Source organism: Monodelphis domestica, chromosome 1 (assembly GCF_027887165.1).
Source record: "Monodelphis domestica isolate mMonDom1 chromosome 1, mMonDom1.pri, whole genome shotgun sequence".
Lineage (NCBI taxonomy): Eukaryota > Metazoa > Chordata > Mammalia > Didelphimorphia > Didelphidae > Monodelphis > Monodelphis domestica.
In genome coordinates, this window is record NC_077227.1 from 391232436 (window position 1) to 391250716 (window position 18281).

General features: G+C 39.9%; 1 protein-coding gene across 5 annotated transcripts in view; it reads right to left on the reverse strand.

The window, feature by feature from the left end:
* The window catches only part of RASGEF1C (RasGEF domain family member 1C), a 215118-nt gene that overhangs the window by 14446 nt on the left and 182391 nt on the right, over positions 1 to 18281 (reverse strand). For all 5 annotated transcript variants that reach the window (XM_056811713.1, XM_016428285.2, XM_007474170.3 and 2 more), the window contains 6 exons: positions 15556 to 15651; positions 14817 to 14919; positions 14636 to 14715; positions 14402 to 14497; positions 3283 to 3378; positions 1082 to 1205 (listed from right to left, as the gene is read on the reverse strand). In XM_056811713.1, the coding sequence (XP_056667691.1) occupies positions 1082 to 1205; positions 3283 to 3378; positions 14402 to 14497; positions 14636 to 14715; positions 14817 to 14919; positions 15556 to 15651 (595 nt within the window). The remainder of the gene's footprint in view (positions 1 to 1081; positions 1206 to 3282; positions 3379 to 14401; positions 14498 to 14635; positions 14716 to 14816; positions 14920 to 15555; positions 15652 to 18281) is intronic.

An 18281-nucleotide genomic window follows, 5' to 3' on the forward strand; every position in this document is an offset into this window, starting at 1 on the left:
CCTTTCAGCCTCATTGTGGGGAGGGAAGGGGGATACAGGTCAAGTGTCCTACTAACTTAGAATGTGGCCCTCTCCTTGAAGCTAATTTGAACCGGCCTTGTAATGGGAGAATTGGGAGTGGAAGTAATGAAGGGCAGGGAGGTTAGTTCCTATCCCTGCTTAGTAACCTTTGAAGGGCAGTGGAGAGTTAGCCACGCCTTCCATCTACCTACCCTCCGGACACCAAGCCTGGCTACAGTTAGCCTGGTCTGTCCTGTTCCCTTTAATCATGTTAATGACTGCTTTTAGGCAATCTACTGAGCCTAATTTTCCTTGCTATGTTGTGACTTTCATGCATTCTGGGAAGGCACAGATGCCTGCCCTGATTAACTTGGATGGGTCCAGAAAACCTTCTAAAGGAAAGAGAATCATCAATGCTGCTCTGGTGGGAGAAACTATACTAAAATGAAACCATCAGGATTTTGACAGCTGGAGTCAGAAGACCTGGGTTGGAGTCGTGGCCCCACTACAACCAGCTGTGAGACCTGGAGGAAGTCCCTTCAACTTAAGTCCTCGATTTCTTCCTTTGTCAATAAAATAAGGAGCTGGTACTGTAAAATCTTATAGTTATGACTGTACTTTATGTGCTACTTTAGGGCCCCTTCCACTGATCACATTCCGTGTTTTAAAGCCCCTTCCAGCTCTGCCTTTCTAAGTTCTAAGGGCCCTTTCAGCTCTAATAATCTAGCTCCTAGGTCTGAGAAAAGGCTGGTTTGGTTCATTCCATTATTCCAAACTCAAGTCCTAATGCATGTCTTTTAAAACTCATCTGTAAAGAGGAAAACTCATTTCAAGGGGTGAGAGGTGGCGGCATCACTTAGGATTTATATCACATAGAACAACTGACTTTCCCATAGGAAAGTGACTGCTGAGACTAGAGATGTCAGGCTGTGGCTAGAGAAGGGATATTTCCTGCCCTGTCTCGGACAAAGCTGCCTGTTTTATTTAACTGTTGAGAGAAATAGGCCAAGGATAGTGGCATAATAATTATAATAATAGATAAAGGCAGAATCATATATCATTGGGGGGGGGTTCTACTTACCATCCTCAGTGAAGATGGGAGCAGTGTGTAAGTAGTGGGTAATGTTGGGATCTTGTTCAAATGGGCATTCCACTTGTTTCCATGTTATAAACTCCCCAACTTGTTTAGCCAGCTCCAGAAATTTCTAGGAATAATAAAAAGAAGTTGATTGTATGCAAATATAAACTCACTGGTTTGATATTTAAAATCTTTCATTGGAATTGGGTTCCAATTTACTGTTCCTGGCTTATTATTATTATTATTACTCATTTGTGGGTTCTGTAGTCTGGCCAACCTGGTCTTCTTGCTGATATTCTAGTTCTCTTCTTAGGCTGTTCCTCTATTCCTAGCATGCCTTGCCTCTGCCTCTTTCTAAAGCTTGGCTTAGCAACTATTTCCTACCCAAAGCCTTTCTTAATGACCCCATCTAGTAGTGTTTCTTTTCCTGCACTCCATTATTTTGTATTTACCTTATAGATGTATTTATGTGTACATATTCTTTTCTCTAGTAGACAGTGAGATGATGGACTCAAGGCACAGGAAGAGACACATGTTTTTAGATATGGCCACTATGTGAAATCATTTTGCTTGAGTTTGCTTATTTGTTATGAAGTGTGCTCTCTCTCTCTCTCTCTCTCTCTCTCTCTCTCTCTCTCTCTCTCTCTCTCTCTCTCTCTGCCTCTCTCTCTCTCCCTCTCTCTCTCTCAATGTTTGTTGGGAGAGGAAAGTTAGCAATTCTAATAACAAAGGAGAGGAGCCACAAAACTTTTTTTTTAATATATAGAAGAAAACAAAAGGAAAGTCAGAAGAAAGCCCAAATAGGACAGCTTTAAAGGTGATTTGTGGTGAGGTAGCTGAGTGGTTCAGTGGATAGAGAGCCAGACCTAGAGTTGGAAGGACTTGAGTTCAAATTTGGTCTCAGACACTTCTTAGCTTTGTGATCCTAGGTCAGTCACTTAACCTCAATTACCTAGCCCTTACCTTACTGGCTCTTCTGTCTTAGAACTGATACTTGTCTCAATCATATAGATGTATAATATGTTGTGTGTGTGTGTGTGTGTGTGTGTGTGTGTGTGTGTGTGTGTGTTGCTTGGTATCCAGAAATGCTCTATTTTGGGAGGGTATTTAAGTTCAAAATAAAAATACCAAACTATTGGACTATATGAGATCTTTGGACACAAAATATAGTCTGGCTTCTCTCTTACCTACCTATTCTCCCTAGTTCTGTCATCTTGTAAAAAATAATTATATTTCTCTAAGTCTGTTTTCTCACCAAATATTTGAACTCTCCTGCACTTATTTGTACTCAATCACCTTCTTGTGTATTCAGCATATACTAATACAGTGATCCCTCACTTATCACAGGAGTTACATTCCAGAGACCCCTGTGATAGGTGAAAATCCACAAAGTAACAGCATTATATTTATTTTATTATTTATATATATTTAAGGCTGTATAAATCCTTCCCACTCTCCTATAAACCTTTTCCATATTCTTATTAACTTTTCCCACACTTTTATAAACACTGAGCCAATTAGCTCCCAGGATACAGAACATCATTCTGTGGTTGGTCACCTTTCAGCCAATAGTGTGCCATGCACAATCTCACACTGGCAAATTTGCACAAGCAGTAGTGGTGTACTGCATTTCCATTGTGCACAGTATGATATTCATCGGCAAAATCCTGCAATATGGCAAAAACTCTGCAATACAGAATTAGACATATTTTTTAAAAACTTGTGATAAGTGAAAGGACAATAAGTGAACTGCGATATAGCAAGGGACAACTGTATATGTAGCTAAGTGGCACAGTGGCTATAGTTACAGACCTGGAGTAAGGAAAACTCAACTTTTTGAGTTCAAATCTGACCTCAGACAATTACTGTGTGATCCTGGCAAGTCATTTAATCCTGTTTGCCTTGGTTTCCTCATTTGTAAAATGAGCTGAAGAAGGAAATGACAAACCACTTCAGTATCTTTGCCAAGAAAACCCCAAATGGGATCACAAAGAGTTGGACACTACTCAAGTGAATGAACAACAAAGCTATTGAGGGCACAGAACCATTTCATTATTTGTATTTGTAGCCCAAGGTGTCCGGTATACAGCAGGCACTTAACAATGCTTATAGTTTAATTGCTTTGTTAGAATAATGGAAGCTGAAATATTAAGCTTTGAGGAGAGTGCCAGAGACAGAGGTACAGGAGAGATTTTTAATCTTACTTCAAAGTTGACATGTCCATTTGGAAGGCGGTTGGCACATCCTTCATTCAAAAAGTATATGTCTTTGATCAGCAGGCTAAAGAAAGGAATGACTATCTGTAAAGCAACAGAAAGAGGAGTTAGTTTACTCAGGATTTTCCATGAGCAGGAGAAAGTCATCATTTCAAAAAACCTGGAAAGGCTTATGTGAACTGATACAAAGTAAACAGAACCAAGAGAGCAGTGTATACAGTAACAAATATTATATAATGATCAACAGTGACGGACTAAACTATTATCAGCAAAACAAAGTTCCAAGATGATCCCAAGAGACTCATGATAATAAAATAAAATAAAATTCTATCCATGGAAAAAGAAGGAACTATGTTAGAATCTGATTATAGATCAAAACATGCCATCTTCACTTTTTTCTCCTTCATGATTTTTTTTTAATTGTATATGTGATACATCTTCAGTCACCATATGGGGAATATGAAGATATGCATTGTATAACAGCACTAGTATAACCTATCTCAGACTATTTACTATCTCTGCAAGGGGGTGGGAGGGGGGATAGGAGAGAATATGAATTGCAAAATGTCAGAAAGCAATTGCCAAAAAATTGTTTCCACATGTAATTAAACAAAATTAAATTTAATTAAAAAAAGGAGCCAGCTGAGAGAAAACAAGTTACTGAAACTTTTCTTCATCTTGCAACAGAGTAAAACAAACAGCTGTCAAAATTCATTTGCTCATAAATTATAGCCAAATGCTGCAACAAATGCTGCCTGGTGTACAGCACTTCAGAGTTTATAAATCTCCTTCCATCCATCATCTCATTGGTTTCTCATAGTAACCATAGCATCAGAATGGCTACTAACTTTTTTGAGCCTGGGTAAACATCAGAAAAGTCGACTAGGAGAAGCAGCATGAAAAGCACTTTCAAATCTATTTTAAACTCTCTCTTCCCTAGCCACTCACCCACCAATTGAGAAGGCAAAAAATGTAATACATATTATAAATATGAAGCCATGTAAAACATATTTCCACATTAGCCATGTTGTTGGAGGGACAAGAAAAATAAAGAGGAAAAAATATGCTTCAATTTGCATTCAGTTCTTTCTCTGGAAGTGGATGACATTTTACATCACGGGTCCTTTAGAATCATCATGGATGACTGAACTGATCAGAGTAGCTAAGTTTTTCACAGTTGAATATTGTTACAATATTGCTTTTACTGTGTTCAATGTTCTCTGGGTTCTGCTTATTTCACTTTCTATCAGTTAACTTAAATCTTTCCAGGTTTTTCTGAAGCCATCCTGCTTGCCATTTCCTATAGCCCAATAATTTTCCATCATAATTATGTACTATAACATGTCTAGCCACTCTCCAATTGATGGACATCCTCTCCATTTCCAGTTCTTTGACACCACAAAAAGAGGTTCTCTAAATATTCAAATCTACTTTTTATGAAAATTCATTTGGAGTGAGGGCAAAAGCAACCCAAAGATCTAGTAGGATCACTCTACTATAGAAGAGGACTCACCTGTAGCATAGTAGCAGGTGACCAGGTTTTGTATTCCATCTGGGAGTTTTGTAACTAAATATCGTTATGTAACTAAATATTCCTGTTAAGTATATGCTAAATTTAAGTTTCTATGCTGCTGAATGAACATATGTAGTATTAGTGCCCTCTAAATTTTGCCACCCTCAAGCAGAGGTTCAGCTACCTCACTCAGTTACAGTTTTACTAAGGAAGTATCATTTTTATTGGACAGTTAAGGAAACTGAATTTTAGAAAGGGGAAAGTAATATGCTCAATTTCATACAGGGTTAGTCAATGGCAGAGCTAGAATCTGGACACAGGTTTTCTAAGTCTTAACAGGTAAAATTGATTCCCTGTAATGACAAGGCTCCTGGGAGCTTTCTCTGCTTTATTACTGGCTCTAAGGAACCTACTTAAGAAATGTATCATAGGGGGCAGCATTTATGAGTTCATTTATCTTCAGTTCCATGCTCTGAATAGAGAGATGTCCTAGGCATTTAGGGGTTCTAAGATTTAATGTGGAAAGGGACTATAGAGATCATCCATTCAACTTTTTCATTTTACCCATGAGGACACCTATGGCCTGGAGAAGTAGAATGAATGAATGAATGAATGAATGAATGAATGAATGAATGAATGAATGAATGAATGAATGAATGAACAGCATAATACTTGGCACAAAGTAAGGCTCAATAGATGCTTTCAATTACTGAGCCCTTATTTGTGCAAAATTCCTTATTGTGCCCTGGAGATACACAAAGAAAACCGATAGACAATGCTTTCAAGGAGCCCACATTCTAAGGAGCGAGACAACACATATGGAAAAGTTCAGCTGCAAGTCACATGGAAAAGTCCTATGGTCCTTAGGGTACAGTAGCAAAGCTGATGCCAGTGCCTCATCTTTGATCTCATTAGTTAATGCTACTATTTTCAAGGCTCTTGGGGACTTGTTAAGTAACTTGGCTAAGATGGATCACACAAGGGTAGCTCAGTAGATAAAGCACCAAGCCTGGTGTTAGGAGGGCTTGGGTTCAAATTTGGCCTCAGAAATTTTCTAGCTTTGTGATCCTAGGCAAGTTATTTAACCCTGACTGCCTAGTCCCATGTTGGTGAACCTATGGCATGCATACCAGAGTGGGTTGCTCTCCTCCCCCTCTCTACAGCCCTTGAAGACAGTTCTCTCATCACCTGCCCCTCTGCCCAGCAGCCCAATGGAAGTGCTTCCTCCTTCCCCTGTCTGGGGTAAGGCAGGAACTCATATGGTTGTGAGTTGTAAGGGTTGAAGTATGGACACTTGGTCTCTAAAAGGTTCACAATCACTGGTCTAGCCCTTGCCATTCTGTCTTAGAAAGTCAGATTCTATCAGTCAAAAGATGTGAGAGAAAGAGAAAGGCTGGTCTGCATTGCTATCCACAAGGAGTAGTGCTTTGAACATCTGTTTTCTAGCTTACTGTAAATGGGCAGATAGGTAGGTGGTCCAGTAGATAGGGTCCTGAGCCTGGAGTAAGGAAGACCTGAATTTAAATCAGGCTTTATGTACTTACTAACTGTGACCCTGGGCAAGTCATTTAACCCTGTTTACTTCAGTTTCTTCATCTGTCAAATGAGTTGGAGAAGGAAATGGCAAACCTTTCCAGTATATTTGCTAAAGAGAACCTCAAATGGGGGCACAGTCAGACATGACTGAAAACAACAACAGCTTGCTATAATAACAGCTCAATGTGTGTATAAGCTGGGACAACAAAATGTACCTATGTAAACTCAGGTAATTCTTGGGGCTAGAGTAAAAGAATGGGAGGGGACAATCTCAAGTTGGCAATCAAGATTTGAGGAACCCAGAGTGGGTGTACATTATCTCTGAAGGCAGATGGCATAGGTTCAAATATTGCCTCTGATGCTTCACACCTCTGGGACCTTAGGCAATTCACTTCATTGCCCTGAGCAGCCCACTCTGGTATGCATGCCATAGATTCACCAACATGGGACTAGGCAGTCAGGGTTAAATAACTTGCCTAGGATCACAAAGCTTTCTCATCTGTAAATTGGTGATGATAATGCTAATAATAATAAAACATTATAGTCTTTTATGGTTTGCAAAGTGCTTCACATATATTATCTCAAGGCTGTGACATAGGCTATTATTATCCCTTTTTTACAGATGAGGAAACTAAGGCTGAGAGAAATTAATTTCCTCACTTTATAGATGGTGACTAAGGCCCAGAATGGAGAAAGGGCCTACCCAAAGTCATACAGGTAGTTATAAGCAAAATCGCCATTCAAATCCAGACTCACTCCAAATCTTGCATTCTTTTCATTTCATCACACTGGATTAACTGATACCCCATAATGTTCATCTTGAAGACAATGAATGAAAAGTATTTATTGAATGCCTGATATGTGCCGACCACTGCTAAGTGTTCAGGGAAATAAGTATAAAGTCAAGACAATTCCCTGTCCTCAAGGAGTTTGAATTCGAATAGGGAAAGATAACACCTGTGGGGAATTAGAATTGGAAAGAAGAGATGGCCAGGAAGTGATTCAGTGGCCGGATTCCAAGGTTAGGTAGCCCAGGACCCAGACGTGGCTTATAGACAGCTTGCTTTGGAGGTGGCAAGGAAGTATGGTGGTCAGATAAGAATGACTTGACAGAAAATTGTAAATTGGAAAATATGCTGAAATGGGATAGCTAGGTGGCATAGTAGTTAGAACATTAGGCTTGGAATCAAGAAGACTCTTCAGGGACAGCTATATGGCTCAGTGGATTGAGAGCCAGGCCTAGAGATGGGAGGTGCCAGATTCAAATATGGCCTCAGACACTTCCTAGCTATGTGACCCTGGGCAAGTCACTTAACTCCTGTTGCCTGACCTTTACTGCCTTTCTGCCTTGGAATCAATTCATAGTATTGATTCTTAGATGGAAGGTAGGGGTTAAAAAAAAACAAAACACCTCATCTTCATGAGTTCAAATCTGACTTTAGACACTTATTAGTTGTGTAACCCTAGAAAAATCACTTAATGCTGTTTCCCTCACTTTCCTCAAAATAAGCCAGAGAAGGAAATGACAAACCACTCCAGTATCTTTGTCAAGAAAACCTCAAATGGAGTCATGAAGAGTCAGACATTACTGAAACTACCCAACAAAAAAAAGCTAAAATGGTGTAGGGTGAGAGAATTGTATTTAGGGTCAGAAGACAGGGTTTTGAATCTCTGCCACCCTGTGTGACCTCAGGAAAGATACTTAACCACTCTAAATCTCAGTTTTCTCATCTGTGAAATGAGAAGGTGAGGCTAAAAGACCTTAAAGTCCCCTCTCATTCCTATATCTATTATCTCTCTCCAATTTTCAGTTTTCCCATCTATAAAAAAGAGGAATTTGGACTTGGTGGTCTCTTTGGGCCCCTGTGTCTCTAATGATCCTACAATGTGATTGCCCAGGTTTAATGAACAGTCTTTTTTTTTTTTAAACCCTTGCCTTCTGAGTAGCAAGGGCTAGGCAATGGGGGTTAACTAACTTGCCCAAGGTCACAAAACCAGGAAGTATCTGAAGTCAAATTTGAACCCAGAACCTTCCATCTCCAGATCTGGCTCTTAGTCCACTGGGCCACCTTACTGCCCCTATGAATAATCTTTTTAGAAAAATCCAAAGCCACTTGCTACTTTTACTTGGCAAGAGGGTCATGTGACACTTAGATAGTTTGAATCAAACCCCCATACTAGGAAATAGTGTCTGGGCCCTGCTCTTGAATTTTGAAAGTGTTGTAGTGTCTGTAGCAACCTCTACCCAAGTCTTATTCTTCCCCTGCCTGCCTCCTTCTAAGCCACAAGTTTTAAAATGCAATGCAGGCCAAGGGTCCTTGTTAGTCTACTCATGTGCTCCTTTAAAAGCATCTGCATGTCAAATTAACCAATCAATTAGAACCTTAAGTTATTCATCTCACAGGTTCTGCACTGAAAAGCTAGCCAGGGCTTTATCTCAATCTTTTGTGCCAACAGTCCTCTAAAAAAAAAACAAAAAAAAACCCCATTCAAATCTCAAATTCAACAGGCTGAGTAATTTAAAACTGCAGTTGTTCAGGGCCCTCATTAGCTATAAAAATTATCATTCTGAGATGTATAGATTTCTTTGGTGGAGCAGAGCTGGTTAGAATCAGCACTTTCTTGAAATTCTAATTCAAAGGTCCAGTGTGATTGCTGATGTGAATGACAAATGATGGGCAATTCTCCCCTCCTTCCAAACCAAGCAAACCAGACCAAATTTCTTTGGGGTCAAGCATATTCTTTGTAATTTTATGACATTCAGTTTTCATTATTTTGTGATGGTTGTTCTTTGTTGGAGTATATTGTTTACATTGGTGTGGTCACCTTGTATATTATTTTCTTGTTTGTGCTTACTCCACTTTGCATCAGTTCATGTAAGTTTTTCCACACTTCTCTGCAGTCATGGGGTTTCCTATGGCACAGGAATGGGTAGCTCAGTAGCTAGAGTGCTGGGTTTGGAGTCAGAAATACTCATCTTCTGAGTTCAAATCTGGCCTCAAATACTTACTAGTTGTATGACTCTGGGTAATTTACCTAACCCCCATCTATCAAATGAGTTAGAGAAGGAAATGGCAAACCCCTCTAGTATCTCTCCCAAGAAAACTCCAAATGGGGTGATGAAGTGTGTTGGCCACAACTGAAATGATTGAACAACAATAGCATAGTAATATTCCATTCCATTGCTATACTATAATGTTTTTAACCATTTCCCAACAACTACTTTGTTTCCAATTCTTTTCAAGCACTATAAATATTTTGAGGCATTTTTTTGAATATTTGAGGTCTTTCTTCTTATCCATGAATTCCTTGGGATATGCACTTAGTAGAATCTAGATCAAATGCTTTTAGCCATTTTATATTCCAAATTGCTTTCCACAATGGTTGTAGTGATTCACAGCTCCATGAACAATGTACCAACATGCTTATCTTCCCATAACCCCTCCCACTGATTTTTCTCATCTTCATATATACTTATATACATTGGGACAAAAATATATCAATATCTACCTAGCTACCTAATAATGTATATATCTGTCTATCTATTTAATAATCGAATCTATCCATCTACCCATTCACTTATCCATCTGCCTGCCTGTCTGTCTGTCTATCTATCTATCTATCTATCTATCTATCTATCTATCTATCTATCTATCTATCTGTGCCTATTTATCTATGTGCCTACGTACCTATGTATCTCTCTACTTCTCTATCTTTTTGTCTTTATCTGTCTGCCTATCTGTCTACCTCAACATAATCAATTTAGCTCCATACCCCATCTATCTTGGATGGACGTTCTCTATATTACTAGGCCTTAACTATTCTCCTTTGGCCAACTCAGACAGCAAGACCTTAGGCAAAATCAAAGAATTATAAGGAAGCCCTCCAGTTCAACTCATACCTGACTAAGGGCCTCGTCTGCAACAACACTATTCCCTTACATCAAACTGAAATCTTCTCTTCAATGTCCATGCCCTGTTCTCAGTTCTACTCTCTAGATCCAAGAAGAGTCTGCTTAATTTCTCTTTCACCAGATAACTCTTTAAATATTTAAGCACAATCAATGACTATGTTCCTGCCACATCTTCTCTTCTCTAGAATGAACATCACCAGTTCCTTCAACTCATACAATATGGTTACCAGTTCTCTTGCCATCTTGACTGACTTCTGGACCCATTGTACTAGCCTGTTGGGATCTTTTGGGGTCCTGTCATTGAACAAGAGCTAGTGTTCTAGATTTGGGTCATCTAAAATTGACAAGCAATGTGGTATGGTAGAAAGAAGGCTGAGCTTGAGCCTTAGGTTCAAATCCTAGTTCTTCTACTTACAAGCTAGTAGAATCTTCAGTCTTCTCATCTGTAACATGAGAATAACAATAATTATACTAAGAGACAGAGGGGAATACCCTATAATATCTCAGGCCCTTTGACTACTACATCTTCTCTTCACCAGGATGCAGAGAGTATTTACCCTATTCTCATCCTGAATACCAGCATGGAATACTAGATACTGTTATAATTAAAATAGTTGAGGTTATAAACTGTAGGAGTTAAAATAGTGGAAGACTTAAATTGTTGTAGATAAAAAAGTGGATGAGTAAATTGTGACCGCAGAAAATGTTTTCACTACAGTGTCTTGTTTCAAATCAAATATAAGGTGGTCGCCAGGGAAATATTCCCAATTATGAATATACCCGAGTCAACTGGGTTTTATAGAGAATTTAATCAATAATACAATGAGGAATTAAAGAAAGAGAGAAAGAGTAAGAAAGGAATAAGTATGAAGGGCCTTAAGCCAACATGGCCTAGATCTGAGTCTTAAGAGAGAGAGATCAGTCAGTCCTTAATCACTCACCACAAGATCTGTCCAAGCAAGAATATAGACACCAGTTCAGCCAGCCATCCTTCTCCAGAGAGGGATTCTTCTGACTGTCTCAAGAGACTGCCTTCAAGAGACTGTTTCCAGAGCTCTCTCCCAACAGCCTCCTTAGAGACTGTTTTCAAGAGACTGTCCTTTTTAGGAGACTGTCATCTCCTTATATAGGGAATTTTCTCCTATGTCACCTCCCCTAAGTTCTCCCATCTACCAATCACAGTAGACATTTTTCAAAGGACAGACCATTCTTAGTTCACACCTAAGAAGCTGTAAATTTTTGAGTAATTCACACCAGGAAAGCTCTGAGTAAGTTTCTCACCTCTTTGTCTCTTGTAAATTCACAAGTTGCTTGACCTTTATAGGTACTTAGCACCCTTTTGTATTAGTCCTAAAATAGGCATGGCCTAAGAACTTTTTGTCCCACTATAAGTATGGGTTTAAGTACTTTTCATTGTTCAGAAAGGAGTTTATAACTTTATCTTCCCCTAAGGCATGCTTAAGTATGGTGAAGTAGAGTTCTCACATTCCTGATCCAAGTTACTTTCACTGCCCAAATGGGGAATGGTCCCAATGGGGAATTTTTAAGGTTCACAATCCAACCTTATGAAGTAGGGTCTGAGAATTTTTAAGGTTCACAATACCTAAACCTGGAGTCAGGAAGATTTGGGTTCAAATCCCACCTCAGACACTAGCCGAGGGACTCTAAACAAGTCACTTAACCCCTCTCAAACTCAGTTTACACACACTCTCTCTCCCTTAATATCTATATATCTATATCTATATCTATATCTATATCTATATCTATATCTATATCTCCACTATAAAACAGAGGGGAAGATAATAATAGAACCTGCCTCACAGGGTTATTGGGAAACCACAATGAGATTATATGCAGATTATATATATGTACCCATATATACATATACCTATGAAAAGTTCTTTGCAGTGCTCTATAATTGCCATCTATTATCAGTTAAAAACAAGTTAGAAGGGGAAGGAAAAATGACCACACACTACAGGCACCTCAGGTGGGAATACCTTCTTCAGAGGATCCTGTCAGACAGAGAATCTTTTGCCTAGTGGTACTGAGATTGGGGAAGGGAACAAGTGAATACTATGTGCCAGGCACTATGCTAAGTATTATAGGTATTATCAAGCTATTGGGCCTCAGTTTCCCCATATGTAAAATGAGAAGGATAAATAAAATTCTTTCCAAGGTCTCTTTTGTCCCTAACTCTATAGTCCTATAAAGGGAAACTCATTATGTTCTGTGGTATCCTATTCTATTTTGAGACAGCTCTAATTGTCAGAAAGTTTTTCTCAACAGTGAGCCAAATCTTATAACCTTCTCCATTTATTCCTCATGTGGCCCTCTAGAGCCAAAGAGATAAAATCTAGTTCTTCCTTCACTGGAGAGCCTTTTGAATAGCTGAATAAAGCTATGACATCTCTCCTTCCCCCACATCTTCTCTTCTCCAGGCTAAGCTGCCCCAGTGTTTCCAATAAATCCCTCACTGACATGGCTTCAAGTAATTCTGACGATAGCAGAGGGATGGAGAAGAAGGCCTTTTAGAACTTTGAGCCCTAACATTCTCTGCTCTCAGACTCTTATGATCAGCCATGGCTGTTCCGGGTGTCTAGAGAGAGGAGGGGACACATGTTTTCAGAATAAAGTAGGTCACAGGATAGACAAGTGAAGCCCATTGTGTAGAGATGGGCCATTCGTGAATCACTCAAGAGGAAAAATTGAAATTCTGGCTTCAGATCACTTCTGACAGTTAAAGACCAGCTGGCTCCAAACGAGACTGCAAACAAATTTGCTGAGCGAGGAGACTCCTAACTCACTGGGTATGAGGTCGCCTGGAGTGGAGGTTCCAAATTTCCACAGGGACTTTGTCCTATTATCTTTTCAGGGGGGAGAAGTGAGACCACACAGTTCACTGCAGATTTTCTTCTACTATGAGAGATATCAAATGGGAAAGCGATAAACATCCCTGAAAGCATTGTGGTACTCAAAGGAAAAGGGCTTTCCTACATGTAGATCAGTGGGACAGATTAAAAATGGGGGAGATGGAATCATACTGAGTCCCAGTTTCTTTCCACTCCTTCCTGCCTCAGTGAGATCATTGAGGGAAGTGGAGAGGACAAGTTGAATAAATCACCCACAGGTAGTGTCAGTCAAAGGCTTAGCCTTGATCCCAGGCCCACAGCTCCTCAAGAGGTACTAAGCTAAAATTGTAGAACATGGTGGCTCTATCTGGGTTCATCACAGCTCATATGGAAGGATCATAGATTTAAAGCTGAACCTTGGAGGTACTACCCCATCATTTTACAGATGAGGAAAATGAGGCTCAGAGAGGTTAAGTGACTTTCTCAGAGTTACAGAGTTTATAAGTATCTAAGGTAGAATTCAACCCTATGTTTTCTTGACTCAAGTCCAGGACTATCCATTGAACCATGTTGCTGTTAAGGTGTGCAAAGCACTTTCTTCACAACAATTCTCTGAGGTGGTTGGTCCTGCAGATCTGAGTAATTTTTCAGATTGGGAAACTGAGTCTGAGAAAGGTGAAGTGAGGAAGAAGTAGATCTGACCTTGGAAAGAACTAGGTTTGACTCAAGGCTCTGTCATGTACTACCTATCCAACTGTAGGCAAATTCCTCTTCTTTCTCTGGGCCTCAGTTTTCTCACTTGTAAGTTGAGAAGGTTGGACTAGATCCATGCTGGTGAACCTATGGCACCTGTACTGGAGAGAGATGCTCCTTTCTCTTTCTCTACAATGCCTGAGGATATTTTCACTTCTGCCCAACAGCACAATGGGAGCACTTCTTCCCTCCTCTGTTTGGGGTAAGCGGGCAGCTTACATGTGTGAGAGTACCGTTTGGACTCTCAGTCTCTAAAAGGTTTGCTGTCACTTACTAGATGGTCTCTATAGTCCCTTCCAAATGTAAATTCTATGATTTCATGGACTTCCCCAGTCACACAGCTAGTAAATGTCAGAGTTCAGAATCAAACTCAAGTCCCCTGATTCCAAACCCAGGATTGTTCCAACTCCCCTTGACTATTCTGTGGAAATCCAATCTCCCCTGATCCCCCCCACCCACCCCACTTACCACCAATCTTTATTTGCTTCAGGGCTCATGGAGAGGATGTCTTGGATCAGTTCAACCCTCCCTCACACTTACCTTTTCCCTGTTGCTGTGGGCAGTGAGAGATCGGTGGGCTGCCCCTCTCAGTGCTGTCCGGTAGTTATAGAAATTGCCTGTGGGATCCATCTGGTGCTGGAAACCAGACCAGAAAACATCTTGTTTATTCCAGCTGCATGCCTGGGTGGCTGGGTGTGCTCATAACTTAAAAAGATATTCTTTAAAGCACATTCAGAGACAGTAGTTAGGGAGTGGGATTTACTTTCTCCTTACCTCGAGGATGAAAAACTTGGCTGTTTTCACTTTGGACCATGTCTTCTTTAGCCTGGAGACGGGGCTCATGTTCATGCCCGCTGGAAGAGAGATATGAGAGACAGGAAAAGGAGGTTGCTTATTTGCCTTCCTCCTCTTCCTCACCCCAGGATAAATGCCACATTTAGCGATAGCTACTTACAGATGATTGCCATCAGTGAATTGAAATTCCCAATGTTGAAGCACTCCCGAGCCACATCTATGAAGAACTCAATTACCTGTGCTCTTTGCTTCTTTTTGGCTGGCTAAGGAGAAACAAAGACAGGAATATACATTGTCAAGGATGTAAGATTAGTTCCCTGAGGCCATCCAGAAAGTGGCATCTTCTGCTTACTACCTGTGTGACTTTGGGCAAGTTACTCAGACTCTCTGGGCCTCATTTCTTATTAATAAAGTAAGGTGGGGCAGCTAGGTAGCAGAGTGGTTAGAGCTCCAGGCCTGGAGTCAGGAAGATAGCAGTTTGAATCTGCCCTCAGATACTTCCTAACTGGGCAAATCACTTAATCCCAGTTACTTAGTCCTTGCTCTTCTATCTTAGAATTATTACTAAGACAGAAAGTGAGTTCAAAAAATTATTTTTAAGTTAAAAAAAATAAAGGCGATGGAACTCCAAAGTTCTTTTTGATCCCAAACCTATGTTGCAATGAACATGGGGCCACCTTGGGCCTTGGCAGAGATAATGGCTCATTGAATGTCATCAGGTGGAGCTGGAGGAATCTAGACATCTTCTGCTGTGATCAGATTGGGCATCAGGGGGCTATTTGCTTGTTGATGCAGAGACCCGTTCCTGGGTTTGCTTATTCTTGGACTCTGAGGGGCCAAACAGGACAGGCCTGGGCTGGGGCGGGTTTTCTGGAGTATATCTGGGGGTATTTGCTCACCATGCAGATTTCAGTTGCCACAAGGTAACACAGACGGTTGAACCATTTCACATAAGCCTCGAGGTTATTTGTCTTGTTCTGTTCACTGAAACAAGGCTAGAAAAAAGATGTACATATAATTTTGAGACTCTGGCATTGCCTAAAACACCCAGACAGGAGGTAATGATGGTGATGGGGGCTACACATTGAGGGATGATCAGGGAGAAGCATTTCAGGGAGGAGTGTAGAGGAGATTAAATGGAGGAAGGGGAAGGGGATGCAGGAATAGAGAAGCAGATTGATCTACAGCATGCAGCCATTCATTCAATAAGCATTAAACACTATACAAAGACAAAAAGACAAATCAGCCCCTGCCTTCAGGAAGCTTAAGTTTAATTACAGCACACTAGAAGTCTCTGACTTTGTGTTCAATCCTATTAAACTTAAACTAACTTTAATGTTTATTTATTTATTTTAAATTAAACCTTTTCCTTCCGTCTTAGAATCAATACAGCTGAGAAGTGTCTGAGGTCGGATTTGAACCTAGGACCTCCCATCTCTAGGCCTGGCTCTCAATTCCCTGAGCTATCCAGTTGCCCCCAACTTTACTGTTTAGATCACATGAATCTCAGCTCAATCTTAACTCAACCCTCTCCCACTTCAACCTCCCTCCCCGCCAGTTCCTTCTTTAAAATGTAAGAATGGGACTTCATTCCACCACTGGGACTTTCACCATTATGCTATACCTAGCTGAGCCTTTAAAGGAGAACTGTTCTGCTTAGCCCCTAGAGGACCAAATAAGGGATAGAAAATGCAGAGGGACCAATTGAATTTGAAAGTCAGGGAAAAAAACAAAACAAAACAAAAATTTTTTTCCTAACTTTACATTCTACCCCAATATCGAATGGGCTGTTTTGGTAGAGGATGGGATCCCCCCTTAAAGGTCTTTAGATATAGTCTGGATGACCACCTGTTGGGGACAGTGTAGATGGGAGAGCTTGTTTGGGAATAGGTTGGATTAGATTACCACCAAAGTTCCTTCTAACTCTTATTCTTTTATCTTACCTCATTCTTCCAAGTCTTCAATTCAGAAACTTGGCTTCCCTTAGAGACTGACACATCTTTTCTCTGTAGATCCTTCTCCCATACACACTGACTCCTTGGGAGGAGATCTTGTCATTTTTACCTTTCCAACATCTCTCACATCCAATACTTTCTCTTCACCAAATAGCTGCCACCAAATTTGACCCCTTCAGTTCATCTCCTCTAGATTATCAAAACACCCTCCTAAATAGGCTTTTCTCCCTCAGGTCACTCCAAATTCCAGGTCATACTACACACTGCTGCCAAATTTAATTTTCCATAAACACAGATTTGGCCATGTGGCCCCCCTGCTCAATCAACTCTGGTGGCTCCCTGTTACCTCTAGGGTGAAATAGAAACTTCTTTGTTTAGTTTGGGTTTTTTTTAAGCCCATATCTGGGTAAGGGTTAAAAAAAATCATTGAGAACTTCAAAGTGCTTTTGTTTATGTCAGGTTAATGTTGATTGTTATTTACCATACTGAAAAATTTGAAATTTAATTAATTCATTAAAATGACTAAATTCACTGTTTGCCTAATGTTTTTTTTTATGAAAAATAACCATTTTCCAGAAGAAAAAAACTATTGATATGAGTGACATTGTTTTTACCCATTTTATCAGATCTCTCTTTTTTTTTTAGCTTAAAACCAAAAGGAGATTTATTAATTTAGAAAGTAATGTTGAGAGTGGCCAGGAGGATAGCAAGGTGTAACAGCAAGATGGGGAGCAATTCCCTGGGAGGACAGCATGAAAGGAAAGGCTGTTCCCCCATGGGGATCAGATCTCTTTAATGTCAGTTTAGGTTTAACAGGAATGAGCATAAAATCAGACATACTTCTATACTAGAAGATAACTGGATTCTTTATTTTCTTCTGCAATCAACTTGTTGTAGTATATAAATTGAAGTAGATGAAGAAAATCCAGTCTCAAATAGATATGTTTTCAGGAAGAAGAGGAGTGTTTTAATAATTGAATATCATTTTAGTATTATTCTGAAGATTGTTTTGATTTTAAGAACTATGTAAAAGGGTCTCTCGAACCCTACTTTGAGAACTACTGTACTATAAAAAGAGAGGGAAGTGAAGACAATTTCTGACTGAAGGAATCAAGGAAAGCTTCATGATGGAGAAGACATCTGAATTAGTCCTTGGAGAATGGCTAAGATTTCAGCAAGTGAAGAGTGGGGATGGTAATTCGAGAATAGAGAAGTAGTAGGAAGAAGAATTCTAGAAGGAGGGAAGAGAATGCAGTTGGCATTCAGGGCTGTCAGACCATTCAGTTTGGCTGAAGTAGTTCAGTGAATAAACAAGAGTAGGTGGAAATAATACTAGAAAGGTAGATTCAGGTCTAATTGTAGAAAGCCCCCAGGGTAAGGAGTTTCTATAATAGATGATAATATATACACACACACATATATATATGGCTATAATCTATACTAGATGATAACAAGACATTGAAGGTTCTGATACTCTGCAACACAGCCAATCTGTATTCAGTGTGTGGCACCTAAGTGGTATAGTGGTTAGAGCACTGAGCTTGGAATCAGAAGTTCAGTGAGGAACTTTCTGAGTTCAAATCTGATTTCAGACACTATTTGGGTGACCCTGAGCAAGTTGGTTAACCCAGTTTGTCTCAGTTTCCTCAACTGTCAGATGAACTGGAGAA